This window comes from Lineus longissimus, chromosome 15, assembly GCF_910592395.1.
Source record: "Lineus longissimus chromosome 15, tnLinLong1.2, whole genome shotgun sequence".
Lineage (NCBI taxonomy): Eukaryota > Metazoa > Nemertea > Pilidiophora > Heteronemertea > Lineidae > Lineus > Lineus longissimus.
This window is the reverse complement of record NC_088322.1, coordinates 9,449,417-9,474,363: the sequence shown is the minus strand read 5'-3', so window position 1 is coordinate 9,474,363 and position 24,947 is coordinate 9,449,417. Positions and strand designations below refer to the sequence as shown.

General features: G+C 41.8%; 3 protein-coding genes across 4 annotated transcripts; 1 reads left to right on the top strand and 2 right to left on the bottom strand.

Annotated features, from left to right (window-relative positions):
* The first annotated feature begins 1,776 nt into the window (after positions 1–1,776).
* Positions 1,777–23,006, top strand: LOC135499688 (histone-lysine N-methyltransferase EZH2-like). 2 transcript variants are annotated; one of them, XM_064790609.1, is made up of 17 exons: positions 1,777–1,923; positions 5,300–5,506; positions 5,998–6,126; positions 6,460–6,579; positions 7,439–7,655; positions 8,183–8,312; positions 8,567–8,724; positions 10,516–10,628; positions 11,213–11,342; positions 11,695–11,837; positions 12,304–12,398; positions 12,719–12,894; positions 13,330–13,443; positions 13,635–13,696; positions 16,064–16,159; positions 21,488–21,569; positions 22,062–23,006. In XM_064790609.1, exons 2-17 carry the CDS (start codon positions 5,306–5,308, stop codon positions 22,292–22,294), a joined length of 2,199 nt encoding a protein of 732 aa, XP_064646679.1. In that variant the 5' UTR covers positions 1,777–1,923; positions 5,300–5,305; the 3' UTR covers positions 22,295–23,006. The 2 variants fall into 2 exon arrangements, with proteins under 2 accessions (XP_064646679.1, XP_064646680.1); XM_064790610.1 differs by lacking the exons at positions 1,777–1,923; positions 5,300–5,506; positions 5,998–6,126; positions 6,460–6,579 and adding an exon at positions 6,664–6,692.
* LOC135499673 (leucine-rich repeat and immunoglobulin-like domain-containing nogo receptor-interacting protein 3) lies at positions 16,219–19,679 on the bottom strand. The gene is made up of 2 exons (XM_064790581.1): positions 19,644–19,679; positions 16,219–18,309 (listed from the first exon to the last, which is right to left on the bottom strand). The coding sequence occupies exon 2, from the start codon at positions 17,939–17,941 to the stop codon at positions 16,259–16,261; it is 1,683 nt and encodes a 560-aa protein (XP_064646651.1). The 5' UTR covers positions 17,942–18,309; positions 19,644–19,679; the 3' UTR covers positions 16,219–16,258.
* A 321-nt stretch (positions 23,007–23,327) lies between the features above and the next one.
* Positions 23,328–24,920, bottom strand: LOC135499465 (uncharacterized). The gene is made up of 3 exons (XM_064790213.1): positions 24,717–24,920; positions 24,132–24,208; positions 23,328–23,881 (listed from the first exon to the last, which is right to left on the bottom strand). Exons 1-3 carry the CDS (start codon positions 24,891–24,893, stop codon positions 23,764–23,766), a joined length of 372 nt encoding a protein of 123 aa, XP_064646283.1. The 5' UTR covers positions 24,894–24,920; the 3' UTR covers positions 23,328–23,763.
* Positions 24,921–24,947: the final 27 nt, after the last annotated feature.

The following is a 24,947-nucleotide window of genomic DNA, read 5'->3' as shown; positions in this document are numbered from 1 at the left end:
GACCAGGAATTTGAGTGTGAAGCTCGGTGACCCTGAATACCGCTGTTCGAAGAAATAATGATAAAAACTTTTGATGCTCTAAGAAAAATCTACAAAAAAAATGTCTCCATCCAGTGGAAATATTCTATGTGCTTTCATAGACTTGTATAATGCGATGATCAATTTTGAAGTTTGCTGACCCAGAGCATGGTTTGTCTTGAGGTTTGACAGCTGTTAGAGGACTTATCTTTCGGCTTTTCTATTGTACAGTGATGGTTCTGTTAGTACAACCTTGACCACTAGATGGCACCAAGGTATGGTTAGTTCTTTTTACCAAGTATCTTGTATTATAATGGAATAAACCTTAGATTTTTATAAAGAAAATATGTGAGTTTTTATGTTTGTTCATTGAAACTGATTGTAGCGCTTTGGTCTAAGCTAATGTGCTTGCACGGTCAGCTTTTTGTGGAAAACTACAACTCTAATCTGGTATGAATCCCTACCTCAGATGTTCGCAACCGAAAGAGTCCACTCTGAATGGTTTATCCATTGTATGAATCCTTACCTCAGATGACCACATTCATGAAGAGTCCACACTTCATGGTTTATCTCCTGTATGAATCCCTCCCTCAGATGACCACATCCATAAAGAGTCAACACTTCATGGTTTATCTCCTGTATGAATCCCTCCCTCAGATGACCACATCCATGAAGAGTCCACACTTCATGGTTTATCTCCTGTATGAATCCCTCCCTCAGATGACCACATCCATAAAGAGTCAACACTTCATGGTTTATCTCCTGTATGAATCCCTCCCTCAGATGACCACATCCATAAAGAGTCCACACTTCATGGTTTATCTCCTGTATGAATCCCTCCCTCAGATGACCACATCCATAAAGAGTCCACACTTCATTGGTTTATCTCCTGTATGAATCCCTCCCTCAGATGACCACAACCATAAAGAGTCCACACTTAATGGTTTATCTCCTGTATGAATCCCTCCCTCAGATGACCACAACCATAAAGCGTCCACACTTTATGATTTACCACCTGTATTAATCCCTCCCTCGGATGATCACAACCATAAAGAGTCCACACTTTATGGTTTATCTCCTGCATGAATCCCTACTTCAGATGACCACAACCATAAAGAGTCCACACTTCATGGTTTATCTCCTGTATGAATCCATCCCTCAGATGATCACAACCATAAAGAGTCCACTTTATCTCCTGTATGAATCCCTCCCTCAGATGACTACATCCATAAAGAGTCCACACTTTATGGTTTATCTCCTGTATGAATCCCTGTTGAGCAAGACACTCGACCCAAAACTGCCTTGTTCTATCTCTTTGAAACGAAACGTAAAACTGTGATCCCTTGTAGGCCTTCCTGGTGTCTTGGCCTCGGGGCAAGGGCTAGCAAAGTACGCAACCAAGTGATGGGACTCGATCTGTCCGGCCGAAAACTCGGACCCCCAGAACGTTTCAGATTCTGTATGTACCCTCAATACGAACTGATTATTATCGAAGGTGGTCTTAATAAAAATCATATTCAATTCATAACAAGTTTGTTCACATCTCAAGCAGCTTCCAAGAAGGTTAAAGCAAAATGAACAGCACCTGGCTGGCTTCACAGTAGGTCTAAACCATGAAGAACACAGATCGATTCGAAGTCGACTGGGGGCGAAAAGATCAGGGAGCGAAACGACATGATATCAAAAGTGGGAATTCTTGTTCTATAAATAGACATCTAGGTATAACCCCATATGTACTGCGCCTGCGCAGAACCAATTTTTACGCGGTTTCCTATTTTTTGGATTTGTCATTCGATGTAATCACTGTTTTCAGTGATAAAACTGGTCTGATAGCCTATTTGATGTGTTCAAACTGTTCATATTGTGTTATTGCTGTATCAGAATCATAAAAAAACCTTTTGAACAGTAAGTTTCATGCTCAATCATTCATTGTCATTTAGCACGCGAGTTAAATTTTTCTTATTTAAAATTAAAGGGACAAGTAATACATGTATTTAGGCAGCAGCTATAAGGTCTCACTAGCCAGTGGTGATCAGGTCAACATTGGTCCCCCTTAAAAAAAAAGTTCTTCAATCTCAGGCGATTACCATGGATACAGATAAGCCTATCATATCGCTATTGCTGCATGTTCAAATGTCGGTGTCCTGGGTATTTTGTGAAGAGGTAGCTCTGACGATTATTTGAGGAAAATATCAGCTTCTTCTGTGCACGTCCGCAGTGACCAGGCCTCGCATGCTATGTATAGCTCAATCGGATGTTGACATGAACTGGTTCCTGTCAGAGTGCACATGTTCTCAAGGTGAGACTTCGCGGTCAAAATGCTCAAAGAAAAGCCGCAACGACACCCTATTTTGGTATCAAAATTTAAAATTGTTATTATTTTGCTTTCTCAAGGTGATAAGTAGAAGTTTATAAAAATATTATTTCACCATCCATGTTAATCGTCAAGTTATAAGGCGGCAAGGTGAAATTTTCAAAATTTTCATCGATGTACAGGGTGTCTCATGTATTGTGCTGCCCCCATGTTCTCATGACTGAATTACTTGATAACAATGAAAGCTGGTCAGAAGTATTCTAGAAGCGGCAAGCTATTCAGAAATGTATAGGTTTATGTGTGAGAGTGATATACTGCAAGGTCGACAGCCACTTGAACAGGGGTATGCATGAAATAACGTCACGCCATTTGTGGAGCCAGGTAGGCCCGGCCATTGCACTGGCTAGTGAGACCTTAATCAAAATACCAATAAAAGTGAAATCATAAAATATGATAATAAATGTCATTTTGAACATCATTTGACTTCATCGAATGCATTCGGGATGGATAAAGATGCTTTCATCTCAGTTCATGGACCAAAAAGGCCTCCACAGCTGAGGTGTGCTGTTACTCGAATTCCCTCTGAATTCCGCTTTCTGAACGAATTTGAAAATGGGTGAAGTGCTGAGTTTGCCTATGATTTTGAATGGATCACCACTGGAAGCTATTCTTGTTGGACCTGTCATGTAGGACACCAAAATGTTTGTATCAATCCAGATTTTCATATTTTGTAGTAAAAAGGGGAAATATGAGACTGCATGTTACCATTAAGGTCTCACTAGCCAGTGGTGATCAGGTCAACATTGGTCCCCCTTAAAAAAAAAGTTCTTCAATCTCAGGCGATTACCATGGATACAGATAAGCCTATCATATCGCTATTGCTGCATGTTCAAATGTCGGTGTCCTGGGTATTTTGTGAAGAGGTAGCTCTGACGATTATTTGAGGAAAATATCAGCTTCTTCTGTGCACGTCCGCAGTGACCAGGCCTCGCATGCTATGTATAGCTCAATCGGATGTTGACATGAACTGGTTCCTGTCAGAGTGCACATGTTCTCAAGGTGAGACTTCGCGGTCAAAATGCTCAAAGAAAAGCCGCAACGACACCCTATTTTGGTATCAAAATTTAAAATTGTTATTATTTTGCTTTCTCAAGGTGATAAGTAGAAGTTTATAAAAATATTATTTCACCATCCATGTTAATCGTCAAGTTATAAGGCGGCAAGGTGAAATTTTCAAAATTTTCATCGATGTACAGGGTGTCTCATGTATTGTGCTGCCCCCATGTTCTCATGACTGAATTACTTGATAACAATGAAAGCTGGTCAGAAGTATTCTAGAAGCGGCAAGCTATTCAGAAATGTATAGGTTTATGTGTGAGAGTGATATACTGCAAGGTCGACAGCCACTTGAACAGGGGTATGCATGAAATAACGTCACGCCATTTGTGGAGCCAGGTAGGCCCGGCCATTGCACTGGCTAGTGAGACCTTAATCAAAATACCAATAAAAGTGAAATCATAAAATATGATAATAAATGTCATTTTGAACATCATTTGACTTCATCGAATGCATTCGGGATGGATAAAGATGCTTTCATCTCAGTTCATGGACCAAAAAGGCCTCCACAGCTGAGGTGTGCTGTTACTCGAATTCCCTCTGAATTCCGCTTTCTGAACGAATTTGAAAATGGGTGAAGTGCTGAGTTTGCCTATGATTTTGAATGGATCACCACTGGAAGCTATTCTTGTTGGACCTGTCATGTAGGACACCAAAATGTTTGTATCAATCCAGATTTTCATATTTTGTAGTAAAAAGGGGAAATATGAGACTGCATGTTACCATTAAGGTCTCACTAGCCAGTGGTGATCAGGTCAACATTGGTCCCCCTTAAAAAAAAAGTTCTTCAATCTCAGGCGATTACCATGGATACAGATAAGCCTATCATATCGCTATTGCTGCATGTTCAAATGTCGGTGTCCTGGGTATTTTGTGAAGAGGTAGCTCTGACGATTATTTGAGGAAAATATCAGCTTCTTCTGTGCACGTCCGCAGTGACCAGGCCTCGCATGCTATGTATAGCTCAATCGGATGTTGACATGAACTGGTTCCTGTCAGAGTGCACATGTTCTCAAGGTGAGACTTCGCGGTCAAAATGCTCAAAGAAAAGCCGCAACGACACCCTATTTTGGTATCAAAATTTAAAATTGTTATTATTTTGCTTTCTCAAGGTGATAAGTAGAAGTTTATAAAAATATTATTTCACCATCCATGTTAATCGTCAAGTTATAAGGCGGCAAGGTGAAATTTTCAAAATTTTCATCGATGTACAGGGTGTCTCATGTATTGTGCTGCCCCCATGTTCTCATGACTGAATTACTTGATAACAATGAAAGCTGGTCAGAAGTATTCTAGAAGCGGCAAGCTATTCAGAAATGTATAGGTTTATGTGTGAGAGTGATATACTGCAAGGTCGACAGCCACTTGAACAGGGGTATGCATGAAATAACGTCACGCCATTTGTGGAGCCAGGTAGGCCCGGCCATTGCACTGGCTAGTGAGACCTAAGCAGGCAAGACAAAGTAACACAAATTCGCCAATAGCGGTCTCTCACATCTCACAGTACGCCGAAATGATTCAGGGTCGTACGAGGATATATATTCAGTGCTGAATCTGACATGACCCACCCAGGCCAGGGCCCTCACTGTATTATTACTGTATAACTATTATAATTATAAGTCGCCTGAAGATGTCAAACCCAAATACCTCGCATGCGGAGGAAGTCATTGCTGGCCACAACAAACAAACAAGCAAACAAAAGACCGCAGAGTCGCACACCACATGATCTTTTGTGCGTTGTGCCTATATTTAGGTTTGTTTTGGCCCACAATGACTTCCTCCGCCTGGTGTAAAAGGGTCTATTTGTAGCCCCTCTGTGCCTGCCTATAGTCCCCCTTTATTATTTTCAAGGCAGCCATGGAAACGCCTGCAACGAGAGGCCGCCAACAGCGAGACGTCGAACAAGAGAAACTGGAACAAGAAAAACAAGCAGAAAAGGATAGAGAAGCAGACTTGCAAGAACTGTTGACAAATCTCCAGGAATGGAAGCGAAAAGTGAAATTAGAATATATGCGTCTTCGACAGTTTAAACGCCACAGAAGAGCAGAGGAAGTCAAGGTGGGTATCAGTGTTCTCCCCAACAATTTTTTTGGGCCGGGTGCTGTCGCCATATTTTGACACAATTGAGAATTCACTTCAGTTCTGTCCAGGTTGGCAGCAAAATCTGTCTGGGTGCTATAACAGTAAAACCATTACCAACTCTATGAATCTGTCCGGGTGCTAACTTTTTTGTCCGGGTGCTGAAGTGGGGAAGATGATTCTGCCCGGGTGCTGCGCCTGGACAAAAAGCATAGTGGAGAACCCTGGGTATAATTGAAGGAAGCAAATGTGACCTGTCGCAGCAAAACAAGGCATCTCACACAGAAGATTAGCCTAGTAAAGGACAGGGAAAGAGCCAATCATAATAGTCTTTTGCCAGGTTTATTACTATTTTCTTTCGGAAATGGATGAATGTCTAAAATTCTACAATTATTGTAAAAGAAGGCCTTATATGGCTCATTGCTGCACTGTGGAGCAATCGTCTTATCGATATTTCGGTGTTTTTACAGCAACTGTTTGTATCAAATCGGCGAGAATTAAATGAGAAGATAGAGGAGCTTGAAAAAAGGAGGGAGCCCCGTCCAAGTCCTACCATTAACTCTCCAGAGGTGCTAAATATGATGCCGGTCACGAAAAAGGTTGGTATGTGAGTATGCCTCAGGTATACTCAGTCATGTCATAGGGGCAAATCTTAGACATGCTTTCTTGCTTGCTACAGTACAGAATCTCAAAAAATTGTATAAAGTGGAAATAATGAGCCAGATTAGACCTCGGTGTGCTCTTGATGCAGAGTTTTTATTGTGCTCTTCAGTTCTCACAAGCAAACAACCTTGTGTGTTTTGAGACATAAAAGTAATCAGTAACCTTTATTGAGGTCTGTCCTCTGTTTTGTGATGGAAATATATTGAAGGAAAATTATTTCTGAATGGATGAATGACTGAGTGTTCATTTTATCTTGCTCTCAATTTCAGTGTGATGTGCAGAGCGGTCTAGCATTCCCTGGCCAGAGTGTTCCCCTGAAGGTGCTCTACGCTGTTCGTTCCGGTGTCCCCACCATGTACACATGGGCTCCTTTGCAACAAAACTTCATGGTAAGTCAGGGCGCATAGTGGTCTTGCTTTCCCGGGCCAGGGCATGTGCTATAGGCTGTCCCCTCGGGTGCCCCACCATGTACACATGGGCTCCATTGCAACAAAACTTCATGGTAAGTCAGGGCGCATAGTGGTCTTGCTTTCCCGGGCCAGGGCATGTGCTATACGCTGTCCCTTGGGTGTCCCAACCATGTACACATGGGCTCCATGAGTCCATTGCAACAGAACTTCATGGTAAGTCAGGGCGCATAGTGGTCTTGCTTTCCCGGGCCAGGGCATGTACTATACGCTGTCCCTTGGGTGTCCCAACCATGTACACATGGGCTCCATGAGTCCATTGCAACAGAACTTCATGGTAAGTCAGGGCGCATAGTGGTCTTGCTTTCCCGGGCCAGGGCATGTACTATACGCTGTCCCTTCGGTGTCCCAACCATGTACACATGGGCTCCATGAGTCCATTGCAACAGAACTTCATGGTAAGTCAGGGCGCATAGTGGTCTTGCTTTCCCGGGCCAGGGCATGTACTATACGCTGTCCCTTCGGTGTCCCAACCATGTACACATGGGCTCCATGAGTCCATTGCAACAGAACTTCATGGTAAGTCAGGCCCCATAGTAGTCTTGCTTTCCCCTGCCAGGGTATGTGCTATACGCTGTCCCCTCGGGTTTCCTAACCATGTACACATGGGCTCGATTGCAACAGAACTTCATGGTATTGGTAAGTCATATACAGTAGAACCTCCCTCAGTGGACATCTGTATTAAATGAACCCCTTCTACTAAGGCCCTATTAAAAATAAGCAGGTTTTTTCTCCCCCCCCCCCCCCACATCATAATTGATGGATTTCTTCTCATGAACAGGTTGAAGATGAGACCGTCCTCCACAACATTCCTTATATGGGCGATGAGATCCTCGACCAAGACAGCAAATTCCTCGAAGAACTCCTCAAGAATTACGACGGCAAGGTGCACGGTGACCGAGAGAAGGAGCTATTCTTGGACGACGAGATTTATATGAATATGATCAATAATCTTCACGGGCAGTACAACGATTTATTAGATAGGGCAGCAAGTGAAGGTAGGTCAGGTTGAATATACAGTAGAACCTCTCTATTAAGGACACTTTCGGGACTGACAAATGCTGTCCTTAATAGAGAGGTGTCCTGAATAGAGAGGTCAAATTTAATGGAAAGTACCAATTTGGGACCAAAACTAGTGTCCTTAATAGAGAGGTTGTCCCTAATAGAGAGGTGTACGCTAAGGGAGGTTCCACTGTACTGGTTATGGGGTACCATGACCGACCAGAAGCTCATTAAAAATCCCTCTGATGCTCAAGCAATGCATATATGGCACCGAGTGTTAACCTGGGGGACCCCAGAGCTCTCGTTTCCAATATCGCATCTTCGACGCTCTTTAGCTGGGGCCTTTTTTCTTGATCCACCACTGAAAGTTAAAGTTGCTTCTAAACTAGAACTGGAAAGGTGTTGGGTAGCCATTCCCAAAATGCTAACTTTCTTATAACTCGATCAGTTGAGGGACATGCCTGACCAGTTATTGAAGTTATCCGTTGGCGTAAATCTCAGAATAACTTTGTCTTTGTTATAGGTAAATGTGAAGGAGTTGTTAAGACAGACATTCCACCCGAAATAATATTCCAAGCAATCAATTGTATGTTCCCGGATAAAGGCACCGTTGACGTCCTCAAGGAAAAGTTCAAAGCCCTGGCAAAGAAAAGGTAAGGGGAATATAATCAATTACAAGACCTGCTGGTAAGGCCCAGCAGCAGAAAACATAATAAAAACTCAGGGGTGAGGTAAGTTTTTGGCCGATGAATTGATTTCAGTGAATTTGTGTTTTTCACTAGGAAAATCATGGTTTTTTACTAATGATGAAAGATGAAGGAAAACCCTCATCCATTTCCTAGAAGTGGCTGACGTGAACCATGAAATCAAATTTAGGTGGCCTTATCAATGAAAATATCAATTTCAGGGATAAGGAGTTAACGAATCTGAAGCAGAATCTTCCACCTGAGTGTACGCCCAACATCGATGGCCCCAACGCTCAGTCAGTCGAGCGGGAACAGACCATGCATTCCTTCCATACATTATTCTGTAGACGGTGCTTCAAATACGACTGCTTCTTACATCGTGAGTATCATCCCGGTCGTGTAGATATGTTGACAAAGTGGTACTGGTTACAAGTCGTTTGGTTCGACAGCTGTCGAAACCCCCTTCTGATGCAGCTATGTGGTCAGCTGCCAGTGAGTAATGTAGTGTACAAACTGCCTTCTTGCTTGCTGCCAGGCATTGGCAGAGAGGAGTTTGGGGTAAATGGAGTTTCAAGGGTCAGCTCTGGTTGACCCTTTTGGTAGATTTAGGTTTTGGTAGAATATTTTGAAGACTTATTGCCGATTTGTTCGTTGCTGATGTTTTTGATCAAAAAATTGAAATGGATGATCGACTGATGCTCCAGCTCACATCTGAAGACATACATCTACATATGTAATTCATGGCATAATACTCTTTCCAAGACGAGCTGGTCATTAGGGCCAACGCACTTACTCTCAGTATAACAGGCTTCGTCTTTCGGTATACATGGACTGTGGAACCTCTTTATTAAGGACACCCTTAGCACTGACAGATGCTGTCCCTATTTGAGAGGTGTCCGTTATTAGATTCTACTGTACATATATGTGCTGTTTTCCACACAGATTTAAAACTGATGTGATTTCCGTCGGAATTGATTATTTTCATTCAATTTCTATTTCAAAATGTTTCCAAGGACAAGGTGAGTGCTTTTCTGCACCCCTCGGGAATATTTCAGACTTCCTCTGGTGTAGGGGTGCTGTCATACCAAGAAAAGGTGTGGTGTTGTGTATTCAGGCTACATATCTATAGACTATTCCCTTGGACTTGTAAATTTGTGGACTTGTCAGTTGTTTCCCTTGTCTCTGTCTAATCCATGTTTCCTGGTACAATCAATTGGAACGCCCAATAAACTAAACAAAGCTTCATTTTGTTTGTACATAGTACTTCACAAGGTCATAAGTGACATGGACAGGGTTCATCCCCTCCTAAAATATTTCAAGGGGGGGATATACCCCCTTAATTTTGAGCACTAAAGTTTGTTTTACTGTCAAATGAGTAATTTTCATGATTTGATATGTAAAATAAGAGGATTTGGGAGGCAATTGTAGCGGTTTTAGGGCCAAAAAATGTCTCCGGAGGAGTCATATACCCTTTTTAAGAAAAAAAAACTTTTGGAAGAAAAAATTAAAAAAAAAAAAAAAAAAATTTTTTGCTCCCCCTTAAATTTAATCCTGGCGGAAACCCTGATGGAACAGAGGGCACTTCACAAGGGAACAATCTATAATTATGCAGCCTAAAAGGCTGAGAAACTTCCCGTTGTCAGTGCATGCATGTCGCCGGACATGGTGAACGACCTATTCAGTCAAGTAGCCTGATAAAAGCCCTCACGTGGTTAATGTTGTGACGTAAATTAGAAAAGATGACCCAGGCATAGAAACATGTTACTCCTAACTTCATACCAGGCCATTATGTTGTCCTCAATGCGGTCAGATGTTTCTTGGGGCCTTCCCTTGTGGTTGTGTTTCGTCAGACATGACGTCATACTGCAGGGCTTTTGGGGTTGTAAACAAAGCCAAAGTAGAACAAGAGTCCCAGTGTCAGTAGACATATCATTGTATCATCGTACATGTTATCGCCATTGATATCGTCATGGCATCGTCATTGATTCCCAATAAGCTGTTGGCTTTGATAGTGTGGCTGTCTCACAGCAAGGTGATACTGATCATACATCTTCTGACGTTAGTTTTGATTTTTAATCATCTTTGTCGATTCCTTTTCGGGGTGGTTAACCGTGAAAGTATTTGTTTACTAAAGTATCGACGGGGACACTAACGCCGTAGTATCTTTCAGCATATCATCCAACCCCCAGCATGCTGACGCGAAAGAAGTCGGACACCAAGTCGGATCCGGACCCGTGTGGACCGGAGTGCTTCCTTCATGACCATCCGCCACCACAAAACAAGGTTAGAACTTTGTAACATCTTCAGTCCAGGCATGAGAAAATTTTTTGGAGATCTAAATTTTTCATCATCCTTGACCTTCATACTTTGACATCAGAATTTAAAAGAGGCTGTGGAAGCAGGTGGAAGAGTGTCAACGCATGATCAAAAGATTGCAGGTTTTTCTCTTAGAGTGAGACGTCACTTGATTCCTCTACTGGTCAAGTTCAAATCATCACTTTGTAGCTGCTCTTTGAAACCACAGGAAGATTTTTGTGGGAACCAGGCTCAGTAAAATCCCAATAAGTGTATGTGAGTTGTTGCCAGGCTAACTGAAAGCAGCGCTATGAAAAAGCAAATTATTGTTTATCATTGTCAAGTTGTGACCTGTCACAGCAAAACAACCGCAAATAGCTGTGAGCGTGGCAGGTTGAGATAGACTTGTTGCTCATTTCACTGTCGTCTGCCTTTTGTGAAATATGAGTACTGCTATTTCTTCCATTATAATCTCCTGGTGTCGTTTAGGCTCCTCGAGTGATCTTCTGTGCGACATGCGTTAGGTTTCGCTGTACTACTGCGTCACGTATCGTAAAATTCTCAATCTTTAGGTGCAGAAAGAGCTGCCAAAAGAGCCGGAACCTGCCCCGACTAACGGCAAGAGAAAACGGGGCGCTCCTAGCAGCTCAGTCGCATCCACATCTGATCTCTCGGAAAGTGAAGCTTCACAAGCCGAATTTGGTAAGTTTATAATCGTGTTCAGTTAAAAATTTATTTTTAAGTACCAAACTTTTATTTCACTGCTGCAACTGCCTTGTCGTGTCTCTTTGTTTATGAGATTTGAGTTGCCCAGATTTTCCAAGCTAAATGCTAAAAAAAGGGGGCACCTAAATTTGATTTTAAAAAGGCACACTTACGTGTCGAAGTGCAATTGTGTGCCTTAGAAGGCAAGGCTTGACTCAAGAGTATACACAAGTTCAAATGGTTCTCAACTTACGTCATTCGCCCAGCCGATAATGTCAATCTTTTAGTCGTCTATGGAGACTATGACTTTACATATAATCTCCTCATACGTCCTGTTTCTCTCATGCAGTGGCGCCACCTCCAGTCAAAAGGAGCAAATGCAATGAAGATTGGTCGGGGGCCGAGGAGTCGCTGTTCCGTGTGCTACACAACGTCTTTGCGAATAATTACTGCGCTGTGTCGACTGCTCTGCACACCAAGACATGTAATCAGGTTTGTAGAACACAACTCCCACATGTTGAATCAATTTTCGAAATCCGATTAGGGTCTTGGTTTAAATGTTTGAGACGAGTTTAAATCGTTCAAGGACTTAAAGCATATTCCCTGCGACAAGTACAGTGCTCTCCCCTCTCCTCAGTAGATATCAAAGCATCATCGAGTCATACGCAAACCCTGTTGTCCACAGGTTCAGCAGGCCTAATCTAGCTAACTGATCTGCGCCAGACTTATGAATAGGAAATGAGATGGTTCATTTTCACCGCCCGAGAAAATGTCAAAAGTAGACTGAATCGTTGGTGTGCCAAATCCCCTTTAACTGAAGGAGACAACTCCGGCGATTGTGGCAAAAATGGTTTTGAACAACCGCGCCCTGACCAGATGTAACCGCATCTTTTCCAAAATCCTCAGACGGCGTCGGCAATCAAAGACAAGTAACCGGCTTTGTTGTTTGTTTGTTCAGGTTTATGAGTTTGCTCAGAAAGAAGCTGAACACATGCCTAAGGTTCAAGAAGACAGAGTCAGAACGCCCCCTAGGAAGAAAAAGAAGAAGCATAGGTACGGAGATATTTTTGTTGCCTGTAGTAAAAACTTGCGATGATTTTCTCTAAGTTCCTGTCCGAATTTGCATTACGTCATGTCTGTGAAGTTGCTCGCTCGGTCAAGTGCTGCACTCTCACGGAGGAATATCCACTATTGAGCTCTCTGCTGAGGCAGTTTTTGGGCGGTCATGGAGCTGATCTAACCGAACTCACTTGAGTCTGCCCTGGTGCAGATTGTAGCAAACTGGTGGGAGTTTGCACTGATCACCCTTGGATTGTGTGTAAGATACCTTACAACCATGTTCCTAATTCTTATCAAACGAATTAATTTTGCAGCGACTTCAGGCTGTGGTCGATGCACTGCCGTAAAATCCAACTGAAGAAGGATAGCACGTCCAATCACGTGTACAACTACCAGCCATGTGACCACCCGGGCCAACGATGCGATGAGACTTGTCCATGCATCAACGCCCAGAACTTCTGCGAGAAATTCTGCCAGTGCAGCTCCGATTGTAAGTAATCTATATGATAATAGCATTGAAAATGTGAAGCTACATGAAATTTATGCTCCCAGTTGACAACCAGGACCAACAGTGGAACCTCTCTTATAGTGGACACCTTCGTTGGTAGGACACATCAATTGCGGTCACTCAAGTTGATCTTGAATTGGCCATTTCCTTTCAATTTGGCCCGCTTCCCTCCAGCATTTCGAGCAGTGTGCACAGTCCCGCGTTGGAAAAGGCACCCATCCGTAGCTGGGTCACTATCCCTCGCTTCTCGCCCGGTAAAAGAACAAGTCTGCCATCACCCCTACTGGTGCCCTTCTTGTGTAGTCTCTCCATGGATATGTCTGTTCGCTCTCTTCCACGTTTCTGACGATCGTGTCTACAATGTCTGCTGCAGTCAAGTCCAGATCGCCAGCTCCATAATCGCTGACTTTCTTTCAGGTCAGAACCGTTTTCCTGGCTGCCGATGTAAGGCGCAGTGCAACACCAAACAGTGTCCGTGCTTCCTGGCCGTCAGAGAATGTGATCCGGATCTCTGTCAGACGTGCGGTGCTGGTAGGTGTTTTCATCTTTTGCTTAGCAAATCTTTGTTTTTTAGGAATTGACACCAAACTGGAGGTATTGACTGTCTCGCCAAACATAATTGGGCTGGAGCTAAATATATTTAGGATCAATGGCAATGCACCAACTAAAAATTCTTTTTGGTTTGTTTTAAAATCTTTTGAATTTCTTTGTTTGTTTTACAGACCAGTTCGATACTAAGAAGATCTCGTGTAAAAATGTCAGTGTTCAGAGAGGACTGAGAAAGGTCAGTATCCATTAAAAATCAAATTTTCAAGTTGCCCCCAAAGGGAATTTGCGTGGGTCTGACCGGTAGTATGTGGTGGGGACCAGAGAGGTGACAGGTGCTGATGTCTTCATTATGCCCATCCGACTGCCCACGGTTAGCTGTGATACTGGATGAGCATTTACTGAGTTAAATGGACAAATGGCATGTTTACAGCATTGTTACCAAGCTGTCGGCTGCCCAGTCACCTTCCACTCTATACATGCTTCCCGAAATTGGTGGCTTGCCTTGGAACTAACTTTTTCTCCCTTGTCCGTCATTAAAGGCATTCAAGTGTGTTAGTCAACCATGACTATCTCCTTTGTCCCTCCACCATAAGGCCTAGTTTCCCCTTATGACATCACTATTTCGGACACTCAGCGCCCCATTTCTGGAAAGGTGTATAGAAGTTCCCATCATCAAATGGCACAAAAATGGAACAATTTAAAATCTGGCTGAACTGTAGCACTATTCTGATTATGGGTTTGAGAGAGCCCTCCGTGCAATGATCATCAGTGTGTGGATCAATGCATAGGGCTGCCAACCCATGAACACTTAAGAAATTTCCTGAAATGTGTCAAAATTTGTAAAGTGGTACTGAAGTGAAAGCAACCAACATTTTTCTTCAGTTTTTGATTAGGAGTATTGAAGGTCAATAGCAAAAGTACTGATATTTTGGTCAAAAATACTGAAGAAAGAGAACTTTTTGGGAACAGTTCCGGAGAGCCCCATTGAGGTTTGGCAGCTCTGCAGTGCGACACACTCCAGCTTAGATGATCTACAGCATTGTTTACACTTTAGATTAGCTGATATACGGGGTGCGGCATCAATAAAACGCCCCATTGCTCATCCTTTTTTAAAGCAACAGCTGCCGGGAGAGGCTGTAGACGTGTCAGGCAACAACTCGTTAACCATCGGTATCTCGTGTATCTACCAAACAGCTGTGTGGTGCAGTACAAGCAGCAAATCTGTCTTATCAGGCATGCCATCGGGTAGAGTTACCAGATGGCGATGAGTAGATCACTAGATGAGGAAGCTGCAATGTGTCTCTCCCATATTTTGTGACCCTTGTTTGACACCTATAAACTAGTTCACCTATTATAGGAGTTGATCTGGTCAAAACGGGAAAGTGACAGCTTGTGTCCGATGTCAATACCGTTATGATTGACGGGGCGTCAGACTGTCCTATCTTCCGTTTGATTATCCTGACGTCTGCGTGGTGTTGTGCGGCGTCTTTGGTCCCCTGCGACGGCGCCACTTGCGTTGCGATGACGGAGCCGTGTGACGTTTGGTTGTCAAGGGTGTTGTGAGGGCTTGTGTTGCGAATTTTGCCTGGTGGCGCCGAATGGTATGAGGGGAAAAAGGCTTATGTGAAGTAGCCTGGGAAACTGTTTCGGTGTAGGTATAACCTCGTCAGTTATCTTGAAAGAGCTTTAAACTGGCCTGGCATAGTCGTGAGCTGGTAGGAATCCCGCACTAGCTGGCGTTTCTGATATTATAGGAGTTGCTACGGCACTTACTCAGGTGCTTGTTTCATATGGGGAAAGAGAGAAAAAGGGCAGAGTTAAAGGAGTACACCGTTTGTAATTACTGGTGGTCCAGGAAAATAGAAATGCAGTTATGTACAATGCCGAAGTGCAGTTAACATAGTGCATCAAATTTGCTGAAACTTTGTAGTTATAGTATTTGTGTATTTGTTTCCACAGCGACAATGCTGGAATTTATGATTGTTACGTTTTTACGCAATTGGGAGTTTTCAAATTCAATTAGAAATTTCAAATTCTTAGCGAACGTCATGGGCATTTTAAGAGAGAGTTTTTTCTCCAAACATGTTTTTTTTAGAAAAATGCCTGTTAAAGTCATATGAAATTTCTAAGTTGTTTTAATGCTGTCTGGGTCAATCAATAGTCCAGTAAAACATGAGATAAAGGAGATATAGCAATGGTTTAAGTGACTTAAATCTTTAGATGGGTTTTTCTCATAAGATATACTTAAACAAATGATTTGTTCTTAAAGTCCATGTCTCAAGAGGAGTTTTTCTCAAGAGATATACTTGAACGAATGATGTGTACTTAAGTCCATATCTCAATCTATTCTCAATTGACTGACCAGAATCATATTGCGTTTTCTGGGTAGTGTGTTGGATTAGCCCATGTTTATAAATAAATATCTGTCTTTGATTCCGAGTGCCTACTTTTGCCAGAGCTGGTCAGACTCAATACCTGCTATGCCAAAACTGTATGAAAAGAGTGTAAAATGGTCCTTTTTGAGATGTAACTTCCCAAAGTTTGTGAATATTCATATGGTACCGGAAGAAGAAAAGTTGATAAGTGTTTTTCTTTTTCACAGCATCTACTCCTGGCGCCCTCCGATGTTGCGGGATGGGGCATCTACCTCAAAGAATCTGCCGAGAAAAATGAGTTCATATCGGAATATTGTGGCGAGGTAGGACAATTATCCATAAATTGTAACAAAATACAAACAACTTGATCAATTTTTTTAAACAAAAACAGACAACACTTTTATTTCTAATTGGAATTAACATCATAAATCATATGCTCCGTTCGTGTGTTCCATTAACCCTGATATATCCTTATCAGTCTTATCAATCTTGACGAAGTGCTTTTTCCCACGTTTATATTTAGTTACATAAATTACCACAAACAGAATGAGAGCACTTATGACAAGTAATATGGTAACAAATATTACAATCACACGTGGGTCGGGACCACAGTCGCTACTAATCACTTGTATCAAGAAATATTTCCTGGACACCCCGACAACGTTTGTAGCTGTGCATGAGAAATTGCCACCTGTCTGGACGTTTGTTAAAGTCAGAGTGTTCAGACTTTGCGATGATTTGCCCATTCCTGGGCTAGTTACCGAAAACTTTGTCTCTGGTGCTGGGACCCCAGTAGCTGTGCAATTTACTGTAATGTCGGCCCCTTGTTTCACGATGTAAGAGTCGTGGCAGCAGTCTTTGATGACGGGTGCGCGGCAATCTGGGACATCTGGTGGCAGGGATTGTAAACTTCGCCCTAACAATTCTAATGGACTGTCGCATATGATATCCACGTTTCTTTTCGATTGGTGTATCCAGTGTTTTGTGTGGTACATGCGACAGTCACATGACCATAAATTCCCGATGAGGGACACCGTCGCGGAAGTCAAACTCCCCAAAATTGCAGGGGAAACTGAAATCAAACGATTATGGTCTAATTTCAAGATTTTCAGATTCGACAGTCCATAAAAAGCCTGATCATGGATTGATGTGACGTTGCAAAAATCCAAGTGAATTTCCTTCAAGTTTTTGAAATCCTTAAAGCTGTTTTTTGGAATGAACTTCATATTGTTTTCTGTCATAATCAATGTCTCCAATTTGTGAGCATTCGCTGGTTTTGGAATTTTATCGAGTTTGTTAAAACTGACGTCAAGTTTTGTCAGGGATAAAAGTCCATTGAGTATATTCCCTCGAAAATCATCACGTAGTCCAATTCCACGCAATCCTAAAAATGCAAGATTTGACAAGTGTTTGAAAGTCTCAGGATGAATATGCAGCCCCTTGTTATCCGATATCTCTAAATGTTTTAATTTGTTCAAACCAAGTAGTGCTCCCTGGTGGATTTCCTTCAAACTAGTATTTTGCAGAGTCAGCATTTCTAGATTTGGTAACCCATGGAAACTGTCATTGCCTATGACGAGTTTGTTACTATGGAGATTGAGATCTTTCACGCTCACACCGCCATGAAACATTCCGTTTTCTAGGCGAGAAATTCTATTCTGATGCAGGTCTATCTTCTCAAGTTTCCTGAGATTTCTAAACAGTCCTTTGGGCAGCGTTGTAATCCGATTTCCCGATAGGCTCAAAACTTGCAAGTTGACAAGTCCAGCGAACGTATCTGATTGTAACTCCACCACACGACTATTGATGAAACTAAGTTCTCGTAACGATGACAACGGGTCAAAGGTGTTATTTCCGAGAACAGCAACGTCAACACCCATAAAGTGTAAACTGTCGGTCTCGCTGGATATGTCGTTTATAGTTGCCCGGAGTTGCGAATCATTCATTCCGCCATTTTGAATATGTTCAATGCAAACAACTGTTTTCACTTTATTTTCCTCGTAGCACATACAGTTTTTCGGACAGGTGCAGCCATCTTTGATTTGAGTCAGAAGTAAAATTGTGAGCAGTATTTGAGAAATATGGCCATTGGTGTACAGTGCCATTATTTTTGCGCTTCTGTTGATGTTTTCAATGAATACTGATAGTTATCCTGTAGTAGTGGCTCTGAAAATCTTCCTGAGTCAAACGTTTTCAATGAATACTGGTAGTTATCCTGTAGTGGCTATGATAATCTTCCCGAGTCAAAGGTTGATGAGTATTTTCTTGTTGACGTTGAACATTACTTATATCAGGCTCTGATGACAAGGCTGTGGTGATACCAGCTAAGCAACCGAGTTGAATCTGATGTCCTGTTGGTCAAGTGACATATGACGTCTGCTTTCATGTGGTCTTGCAGAGTTGAAGGCGTTCAGCAGTAAATTTCTCTGGTCTTTCTTGCTTTGATCCAGCTTAACATGTGGTCAAGGAAAGCCTGAAAACGTACATATAACATTTTGAATATAAATATTGTCATTTACAAAAAAAGTAAAAAGAAATTATTGGGATTTAATATTTATATAATTGAGGTCCTATCTGCTAGTGCTACCATGATTGTTGGCAGTGAATTCCCGTACACACCTGGGTGTGCCAGCTGGCTCTGTTGAATGGACGACCATAGTCCATCAGATAGATCAAAAGATGGAGAGTTCATGAATGATATTATCTACAGTTCGTGTACTGTCGTCAGCTGTTGGCCGTCATGCTGTGTTGCCCTACTGTGAATTAGTTGTCTTAAGCAGATGAATTTAAATGAGTAAGGCAAGTCAGTAATTGTCCTCAATAGAGAGGATGTTCTGCTTAAAGAGGTGTCTGCTGAAAGGAGGTTCCACTAACAAATTGAAAAATGTACTTTATTCGGTTGCATCTAAAAAATCCTTCCCACCTGCGCCCACCCACGCTCTGAATTCTGAATTTGTTATATTATTCATACCGCTATAGGGAAATAAGCCTGGCATTTTGATAATAAATCCATTTAGTGATCAATACTGTGTGTGGGTTATTTCTAGGCTTTCGTATGTATTGCAAGGCTTTAATAGTCTGCTGTATTTATGCAATTTATTGGTATTCGACATATTTCATGAGACTTGTGGCTCGTGGGATCGCGTGTAGGTCAGTACCTACCAATGACGGCCTAGACACGTATAAGAATAAGAGTTCTGAGCTTTTGAATTACCCTAAAAGATTTTTCAGAGGTTCAAAAACTTTTTGACCATATTTTGGCGAGAACTTGAAATCCTGAAGCTATTTCAACTCACAAACCATCTACAGTGGAACCTCCCTTAGCGGAATCTCTATTAAGGACAACCACTCAATTAAAGACGCTAGGTTTGGTCCCGAATTGGAGGTTTCCATTCAATTTGACCTCTCTAATCAGGACACCTCTCTATTAAGGACAGCACTTGTGAGTCCCGAGGGTGTGCTTAATAAAGAGGTTCTGCTGTATTTCACCAATCTACAGTCATGACCTAAAACAAACTTACCTGTCTGTACACGTCATAATGGGGACATCCATTGTAGATAAGATAGTAGTAGCCAGCCTATGCCTCTCCCATTCTTGTGACTGCATCTATCGAGTCACCCCAGAGTTAGGTGAGCGAGTGCCCAATAATAGTCCTTGATAAACGATTGAATGTACACTAGTTCAACGAGCATGCACATAACACATGTTGATGAAGACACACGTCATCTGCATTCATTCATAAATACACCGGCAGTTCCAGTGAACTCAATGCACTACATCATTGTAGACATGCAGACTATACTCACCAAAATACAGTCTAATGTGAGAGACCAGCTTCCTCTCTTGTGTGTGGGGAACTGAACTGAAAGAATGTCACGTCATATAAGGTTTCCTGGTCCTGTTACCATTCAAACATGCCTCTTTCATATTAAGACCGGCATGCGAAAAGTGTCCATTCCTACATGCCATTGACTCAGCTATGTCAATACAATGGTAAACTAAAAATAGCCTGGCACTTACCTCATGGGGGCGCTGGCACAGTATTGTGAATAAGAGGTGGCGGTTAGATCAAGTTAAATAAGTGGTAATAATCTTGGCGAATTAAAAAATGAAAGAAAAATGTTGGAAGTTTGCTGAAAAAGGAAAAGGTGGACTTACCTGAACAAAAGCACAAAATTTCTCCAATGAGGCTTGGGAGACTTTTGATTAAGGCTGTTGTGAATTAGAAGTCTCCTGTAAAATCCATCCATTGAAAATGTCGAGCAACCCGCCCATTTCATCTGAAAAGGCCAGTATCATCACCTTTGAGGACTTGGAGATGGGGGGGTCAGCAGAAGTTTCCGTTAAATTTTGTATTGAATTGGATTTTACATACATGTACGTAGTGATAAGTAACCAAGGTAACTAGGCAGTAACCATGGTATATATACTCATCTTGTATACTAAGGGCAAATGTAACCTGATACAAAATCTAGAAATTTTCTTGGAACTTCTGCTGATCACGGCACAGATTCAAACTTACCAAAGGAGTATTTGATCGCGAGCAGAGTCCTGTCACCAGCAGCAATAAAGTCCCTTTGTCATGTCATTGAACTTACCTGTGAAATCGACAGTGTTTCAGCAGTTCCAGGCCCTATTCCTCCTTCTTTTCCTCTGAAACTGAATTAAATTCAAACATCTAATGAAGTAGATCTGACGGTCCTCTTTTCAAGTGTCTTCCTCCTGCGTTATCAAGCATCGGTGTGAGTGGCAGACGCAGTGCGCGTTTGCCTCGGGGTCGTTGACGACAGGCAGCACAATCAGTTACTATCTCCATTTGGCGCGCTCTGAATGGAGGATCACAGTCATTGTTATCGTTATCAAGTTCAGAATTTGTGCGAACACCTTTTTCATTTAAAGCCATGGCTTGAATTTGAATATAAGAATATTTTATTAAAGAGGCTTTATCTAGGCCTTCTGATTATTTTGACTTCTCATGCTCCAAGTTTTGAGGACTGTAGGTGGGAAAATAGTGCAAAAAATGTAGGCCTATTCCAAAAGAAAGTCTTATGTTTTGACTCGGAAGTTGTTGAAATCAAAATTCAATATAAATGTGGTTAAAGGTACGATGTGAAGAGATGTCTTTTGTGTAATAACAAGGTTCAGGCACAAGGCTTAAACTGTGTCATAAACATTGTAATCTAAAGACGGTTGCAGATAAAATGGATGGGTTGTTTGTTTTGGGTGGATAGTTTTCCTCTCATGAATTATAAAATGAATTACAACTTTAATGCATCTTTTTACAATCTTTTATATTGTCAATTTGAAAAGGTTGCACCCTCTGGGTATGCCTGTTTAATAACTGTGCCATGGCGATGTACATAACAAGTTATGTCGTCATGGAAACATCACAAACAATGTTGTCGTGCTACACCAGCAAACATGGCTGATAACAGATAAAGAAACAGTCAATAGTCTACAAGACAACGACTCTCAAATAAACTATTGATATTATAAAAGGAGAGTTTTGTAAATTACAAATCGTTGTGTTTAATGAAAAACAATTTTTATAGCAAAGCAGTTTTCTTTCTGGTAATTTCCTATTTGGGTACCCCTGGCAACAGATGGAAATTGCAGTAAATTGATGAATTTTGATGTTTACGTTTTGCAGATCATATCTCAAGATGAGGCCGACCGCCGTGGGAAAGTGTACGACAAATATATGTGCAGCTTCCTTTTCAATCTCAATAATGGTGAGTTTTGATATCATTCTAGTCTATAATACCGAAATTAATACTGAGTAAGACCTCGTCTCAATCTTTGCTTTCGAGGGCCATTTTCCTATACTAAATGTTTTCTGGAAAGTTAAAATAGCCTAAATCTGCTCCTAAACACTTTTAAATGACATAATACATCAAGGTAGTCTCATGATTTTACTAAAAGATACATATTCTCTGCACTGAAGACACTTGTTTGCCGAAAAAGTGATGAAATCATGCTGAATTGGGCCCAAATGATGTAATGGAGAGGCCTGGCGGACTGGAAAACCTGGTATATTAGTTCCGGATCAAGAGACAAACGAGTTTCTGTGAACTGAATGAAGGGTCTGTGCAGTGGCCATGTGAAATTCTACATTGCCATCACAGATGGGTCAATATGGAATATCCAAGCTTATGCACTATCACTTGCTATTCAAATAAATGCTTTACAAATCCTCAAATTTGTTTTTTGGTTCGTCTTTTCAGATTTCGTTGTTGATGCAACACGCAAAGGAAACAAAATTCGCTTCGCAAATCATTCGATCAGTCCGAACTGTTACGCCAAAGTCATGATGGTCAACGGCGATCACCGCATCGGAATATTTGCCAAACGATCCATCGGGCCAGGGGAGGAGCTTTTCTTTGATTACAGATACGGGCCGACGGAGCAGCTGAAGTTTGTTGGTATCGAAAGAGAGAGCGGATTCCCGGTATTGTGAGGATCCATGGACTATAGGCAATGAACTTTCATCATAGGAACCATACCTTAAATCTAAATCTTAGGGTTCATTCTGTTCGGTTCTGTCAGGTTTAATAGAAAAAATAGGTGTTTCGTTTTAATCTCGAGTTTGCTCCAAGATGTTGAGAAATATTGCATTGCATATCACTCTAATGTTCACTGCTGCTCTTTGATTTTCACGAAACCTACCTCCGACGAATCTGTACATCCTGTTCCACCATTTTTATCCATTCAAAACTTTGCATCGAACACGACCACACCTGAAATGTTGACGACACTGCAAGATAGGTTTCCCATACTAAATGCACATCATTGGCATGTCAGACAAGGTCGTAAATGCCATTTTTGTCGCAGCAGCCACTGCTGATCCTGAGGGTAGGGTGAAGTTAAAGGTAAAACACTGGTATAGGCAGCATAGTAGAGAGTCATGTTAAGTTTATGGTTTTGGGGAAAACTGAAAATGAGGTAGGTGTTCCTTACCGAAATAGCATGTCCCTTACTTCACGAGAGAAGGCTGATGGCATTGTCCATGTACTATATGAATGGCCCAATAGGCAGTTAGACACAATGGCTCCTGACTGATTTTACAGTAGTTGTTGAGGTGAACACCCAATTGCATTTACTTTTGTACATGTATTAAGCGTTTTCTAAAACTTTTTCGTACCTAGACTAGTTCTTTTGTATGAATAAAAATTGAGTTTGTATTAAACTTTTGTCTGCCTTGGACAGTTCCTGGCACTCAATGGGTCAAGGATGACAGTTGTGACTGGACATCCCCAATTCCTCAAGATGAGGGGTGGTGTGGTCAAAAGTGTTGGGACTCGTAATCCGGATGCCATTTTTAAGCTTGAGCAAGTCACCTTGAAGTACCATCAGGGTAGGGAAGGACTTCATTTCCCTGGCTGAAGACGGAACCATGGGACGAGACAGGCAACATTGGTGTGTACCTCGTGACATGAGATTTTACCATTTTTTCGGTCCTGGCTGCATTATGAAATGAATTTGAGATCAGCTTAACGTGAAACTATGAACAAGTTTATTGTAAAGATTATAATTCATACATGTACAAAAACATTCAACGAGATAGCATTATTAACAAGTGATCACACGCACATCTGAGAACCACAGGTAGAATTGATCATACATGTACATGTATGGAACACTAAATATTGCCATGATGATACCCCTCCCCCTTCCCATCTCCCCTTCCCATCTCCCCTTCCCATCCCAAAGCACATAGCCAAAAATATTAAACAGTTCCCTAAGAAGAAGTCTTCAATCATGCCAAAATGTCTCAAGTATGGACAAAACAAAACCGGTTGGTGTGACTGTGACAGTAGTGAGTATTCCTTAGAAACAGTTCAGTCCATTTGTGTAGGTCTGTGATTCATCTAGGCTGGTGTGATACTCCTTCAATTATTCCAAGCAGATCCCTCAGTTTGATTCTCTCTATGAATGTATGACCTCAGCTGCATGTTCATCTGTCCAAGCCTCGAACACCTCAGGCCCAAGTTCATCGTGGAGCTTCTTCTGTTTGCCCTTGGACTTGTTCGCTTCTGCGTTCATTCTGAAAGCAGGAATCCAAATCAACATGTGAATGCCATAGACAAAATGTTACTGGGACAGGTGTTGATAGATGTGACATGAGTGGCTAGTATTTTGGAAACCTAACTTTGGATGTGCTGAGGGCATGAAGGGTAGGTGGTTGTCTGAACAGGATGAGAGTGAATGGTATTTTGGCATGAAAGACCAATGACCTTTTTACTGATGTTCAGTACCTAGGTGTTGATGTCCATTGCTTCGATTGAATATTTTACCTGTGGCTTTCTGCAAGTGCTCTTTCAAAGAATTGGTTGATTCTGTCTTCTCCTATGTTGTCTCCAGGGTTTTCATTCTGAAAATAAAGGAATAAAGCCCCGTGATAACAAGGAAATAAAATGAAAGGAAGTTAGCCAAAAGATCTGTATAAAATACTGTACTGATCCACTTGGATGGACCAAGTATCTTCAACTAAGTTCAAGTCTGCTTCGTATGTTGTGACGACTGTGTCTTTTTGGTACATGGATATCACCAAGTGACCCAAGGAGAATATTCAAGCTGGCACAACTCTAGTCTTAGACATCCTAAATGATATGTTATGTTGACTCGAATCCTCTTTCAATTCAAATCCCTTCCCCAAGGGCCCAACTCATCATAATTGATTAATTGACACATTTGTAACAAGACACCAGGCCAGACACGGTTCATGCCATATATCCCATCGCTACGTGCTTGATATCGATGAAGGTGCATTTTGTCTTTGAAATTGCAAGGACCAAGGTAAGGTACATTTTGAGGTAGTGTTGGTTCAACTGTTGGCCACAAGATGGCAGCACTTTTTAAGGATTTGCCTTTCGACGCACCTTTTGCCTTTGGTAATGGCCAACGATGAAATTTTCTAGGTTATTTTCTTGTCCGTCGAATGCAGCATGATATGAACTATCTTTTGTATCATCTGACCCCTCGATTACGCCTCTAATTGCTTCATTCTGACAGTTTGTTGTCGCTTTTTTCTCAACTTTCTGGTCGTCATCCGCCATCTTTAAACAAACCGAAACCGAGGCTTGCGGAAGGCAAAGCTTGACGTTGCTTGG